This window comes from Protobothrops mucrosquamatus, unplaced genomic scaffold, assembly GCF_001527695.2.
Source record: "Protobothrops mucrosquamatus isolate PMUCROS unplaced genomic scaffold, P.Mucros_1.0 scaffold36, whole genome shotgun sequence".
Lineage (NCBI taxonomy): Eukaryota > Metazoa > Chordata > Lepidosauria > Squamata > Viperidae > Protobothrops > Protobothrops mucrosquamatus.
Genome location: NW_015386420.1, coordinates 880,841 through 885,458, shown reverse-complemented (window position 1 = coordinate 885,458; position 4,618 = coordinate 880,841). Strand labels below are relative to the sequence as shown.

The window sequence follows — 4,618 nt, the reverse complement described above, 5'->3', positions numbered from 1 at the left end:
TTCTCGCCTACATCGTCCATATAGGACGACTCGGGAACTCAACTCCTACCCCGGGCAGCTCACCTATCCCCTTATGCCCAGGGGAAAGGTATCAAGCCGTTTGACAGCTGATGCTGGCTGTCAAACCGGCTTTTACGCAAAACAGGCGGGAGGCAGCAAACAGCTGCGACCAGCGAAATCGCCTGCCACCGGAAGTCCACAGCTGCTCTTTTATTGTAGTTGATATACAGTATAAACTCAATCTGGCAAACCTATCCAATATTCTTTTTAAAATCATCTGAGCCCTTTCCTGCCAAGAAGACTCTCTGACCCACAGGCCTGATGTAAGGCCTCCCAAAATGCAAATATTGGCCCCACACTCCAGGTCAAAATTACTCTCAATGGGCAATGCACAAAAAGGAATAGAGTGAAGTGAGAACAGGAATAGGTCCACATTATTAACCATGATCCTTTAATGTCATTCAGTGTATTGCTCCACCTTAACTTCTGGCAAGATTTAGTTAATAATCAATTTGACCATAGAATACAGCTATGTTTCATATTATTATTTCAAAATAAATGCTGATAGAAATTATAAAGAAAAGTTAATTTCCATTTATTTGATCAGTCAAGGAAACTAGTCCAAAATGTAAGTATATTCCCATATGACCAGTCTTATGCTTATTAAAAATTGTACTACGTTTCCATTCCCTTTTTGATCCTACTCACAGAAATGGTGCTAGTGGACTATTTCTTTCAACACTCTGGAAACCTACAATCCAAAGAATTTGGAGGCAGACAATGTTTATATTAGAAATAACAAATGCATTAGCTGTTCTTCAACATTTTCCTGACATAGCATACTGTTGGACCAGACTGACCCATTTATTTGTGGCAATAACAGATGAAGAGAATGATTGAAGTGTTCAACAATCTTCAGTCTAACCAAACAATAAAAATTACTGTACAATTAATGAAGACCAATACATGTTAAACAATGACTAGAAACTGGGAATTATTGAAAACTATAGCATACAAAATACAGATGGGGGAATGACTACAGAGACTCATACCAACATAGACAGGATAAGGAGGAGGAGGAAAAGTAAGTGTATATAAACTGTCAGTTTTAGTCCTGCCTTAGGCACGAAATCAACTGTGTAATCTTAAGCCAATCACTCTCTCTCAGCCCTAGGAAGTAAACTGGAGGGACTTGTCCTGTTCAAAGGCATGCACACACAAAGAAAAAGATTGTTTCATTTATACTGACTTGTGTTTTTGTTGTTTTAGGAGTTTTTAGTTACCATCTTCGATGTTACATCTATCAGGCAAGAAATCTTACAGCTTTGGACAAAGACAGTTTTTCAGGTACAGAGAACGGAAGCCAGGGAATTAATTCAAAGAACCTGTATCTTTTTCTGATTTTTTTTTTATAACAAACCAACTTGATGAGCAATGGAAATAATTTGAGCATTTCCTATTCAGAATGTTATGACTAATCAAAGATTTGCCTAATTATTTAATAGTGATATCTATTCATTAAAATATTTGTAACCCAATGTATATCTGAAGAACTCTGGTCAATCAGTTCAAACAATAAAATAAAGCACAGAATAAAAAGCAATTTAAAAGGAAAAAAGCTACGCATGGAAGGAACTTCATGGAAATGGAAGCACCATCTGTGTACCTCTTGTGTACTTCACTCAAGAAGAGCTGTCATGTCTCTATAAATGAATATCGCTCCAATAAAAGGAGCGGTGTAAAGGAGAAACCTCCCATTAATGAATATTAATCCTCAATCAGATTGCTATTCAGTGTATTTCTTCAGATATCATGGTCCAATACTGTAATTAGGAATATTACGCTGCATCTTATGCAACATCCTTTTTTTTTTTTTGAGGATTTGAAATTGTAAGATGCATTTTGTGGTCTTTTTGAACCTCTTTGATTTTGATTCAGTATATAGAATGTCATAACATATATAATGTAAAACGCATTACAATCTGCTTAGGCTGAAATCCTATGTGGAGTTTGATAATCACAGCTTTAAGATTTTTTAAAAGCTACAAACCTTCAGTTCTCCAGGTAGTTTTCATTTAAAAGTTATACTCTATTATACAGAGATAAATCAGGACACCAAAAACATTTTTCAGGAGGAAATTTATATTATTAGAAAGAAAGAATTGCCTGGATAAACATGGGTCCCTGAAACCTTTTCTTTATTAACTTTATTAAGTCAGTTTTTCTACAGACTAAAGTTAAAAATATGTGTATATTTCTGTGCCATTGTGTGTCTTGCATAAGAAATCGGAGGGATGATCTTTGAATGATACCAAGTTATAGCAATTTGTACAGAAAATGATATCCTACTCTCTTATTCAGAGGCCCTTTATGATTTTAGAAGGGCTTTTTAAATAGTAGGCCTAAAACTCTATAATCATTTGCATCTAGTCCTGAAAAAGGGGAATGATGTAAATTACAGTTTTGAAATCTTTTGGAATCTTGCAATGTGGATTACTATAACTCAGTACCAGGGTTAGGGCTACTTTTATGATATGGAGGACTGTTAAGTGAAGCAAAAAGTAGAAAAATGGAAAAACATAACTCTAAATAAATGTATGTCAGTATTCCCTTGCTGTGCTCTTTCAGATCCATATGCTCATGTTTCATTCATTCATCGAAGCAAAACAACTGAGATTATCCATTCAACACTGAACCCAACCTGGGATCAAACTATTATATTTGATGAAATTGAAATTTATGGTGATCCCCAAATGGTAGCACAAAATCCTCCTCAGGTGGTTGTTGAACTTTTTGACAATGACCAAGTGGTAGGTACCAACCTTTTATGTCTTATTTTAGTTTAATGAGGTCAGATATATGATAATTTTGTTATTTGGGATTTCAGGGCAAAGATGAATTTCTTGGAAGAACTTCTTGCTCTCCAATGGTCAAATTGAACCCAGATATTGATATCAATCCAAAACTTCTTTGGTATCCAGTTAAGAATGGGGGCAAGGCTTGTGGAGATGTTCTTTTAGCTGCTGAGCTTATACTGAGTGAAAAGGTAAATAAAAACGAGTTGACCTATTTTGGATTTAAGATACTTTGATGATATAATATCCATGTTTGGTCTAATTACAAATTATAGAAACATGTATCTATGTCTTTAAACAGGGTGGCACCAATCTTCCAATTCTTCCTTCTCAACGGGCACCAAATCTATATATGGTACCACAAGGAATTAGACCTATTGTGCAACTGACTGCAATTGAGGTATTATGATGGTTGCTTATTTGTTATCCAAAGTGACATGTTAATAAGGCATTTGGACATACTTGCTTACACAAGGCCAAGTGCTAGCATAAAATCTTAGTGTACTCTTCATGTTTAATAAATAGCTGCCATCAATTGTTTAGGCAACTATCCCCTAAAAAATGGATTATGTTTTTTTTTGTTGGGCAATGTTCATCCAATGTCAGATTTGATGTCATTATTAAACGCTTTAATGATGAATTCAAAAACCTTTAATTCATATCCATCATGAACTTGGTCTCAGATTAACAATTATATCTCAATCTTGCTTCTAAGGATTATAGTGGGCATCCAAGAACTACATAGGTGAACTAATTTGAGCACTTTCAAAATATATTATGGAAATGCTGAATATTATGAAATGCACTTGGATTTATGAATAAAGTAGCATTACATTCATGAGAATAAATTACCCTGGGAATTAATACAACATCCTGGAAAAAGACAATGGCAAAACTTGCATACTGATGCCAAAAAACCTTCATAGCTAAATCCATGAAGTCAGCAGGGCTCAAATTTGAGTTGAAGCATACTTAACTTTTATGTTTTTTGGATCTGCTAGAGATGTCTATGCTCATCACATAGGAATCATCAGAAATTATATTGAGCTACATTTTGAAATCGTCAACCTGACTCACATCTAACTAAATAAGTGTGCAGATAAGAATGTAGCATTGTTATCATATTCATCACCATTATCGTTAGTTCCTGGAATTTCCTTCACCATTAACCTCAAGAACTTGATTGATGACTAACTGATTTTGCACCCACTTTTTCATTTAGTAGTTAGGGTATCTGATTTTCACTTTATGAATATTCATAGGAATTAGAAGTCTTTCGTAGGAGATTACAGTTTTGTGGTGCATACATTGGTTGTTAATCATTTTCATGTTGATCTTTATTTACTGGGATTTGAGCCAATTGGATTATTTACAATTATTGACTTTTGGTTTTTCTATTTATTTATTTATATTGTACTTTGGTAAATACATCTCATATGTATTGTTATTCTTATTCAAATTTTTGTACTGTAATGCAGAAAACTAGAGACTTAAATTCTCCTGAACTAAATGCAGATTAATGTAAAAATAGACTGGAATAGATTTCTGAATTAACAGTTTTGTACCAGGCGACTGATGGACCCAGAGAGGTTCCTGACGGAGCTTGGGCCTTATCCGGAGGATCTGGTCCACGACTCGGCGGAAAATCAGGCGGCGGCTTGGGAGACAACTGCCGCCGCTGCATTGGACCGAGTCGTGCCTTTGCGGCCTCTGACCCGGCGTAGATCTCGACTGGCTCCCTGGTTTACCGGGGAGCTGAGAGA

General features: G+C 35.5%; 1 protein-coding gene across 1 annotated transcript in view; it reads left to right on the top strand.

The window, feature by feature from the left end:
- Positions 1-4,618, top strand: part of MYOF (myoferlin) — a 109,827-nt gene that overhangs the window by 77,051 nt on the left and 28,158 nt on the right. Inside the window, exons 32-35 of the mRNA XM_015811292.1 lie at positions 1,270-1,347; positions 2,629-2,810; positions 2,888-3,046; positions 3,157-3,255. Coding sequence (XP_015666778.1) covers positions 1,270-1,347; positions 2,629-2,810; positions 2,888-3,046; positions 3,157-3,255 — 518 coding nt within the window. The remainder of the gene's footprint in view (positions 1-1,269; positions 1,348-2,628; positions 2,811-2,887; positions 3,047-3,156; positions 3,256-4,618) is intronic.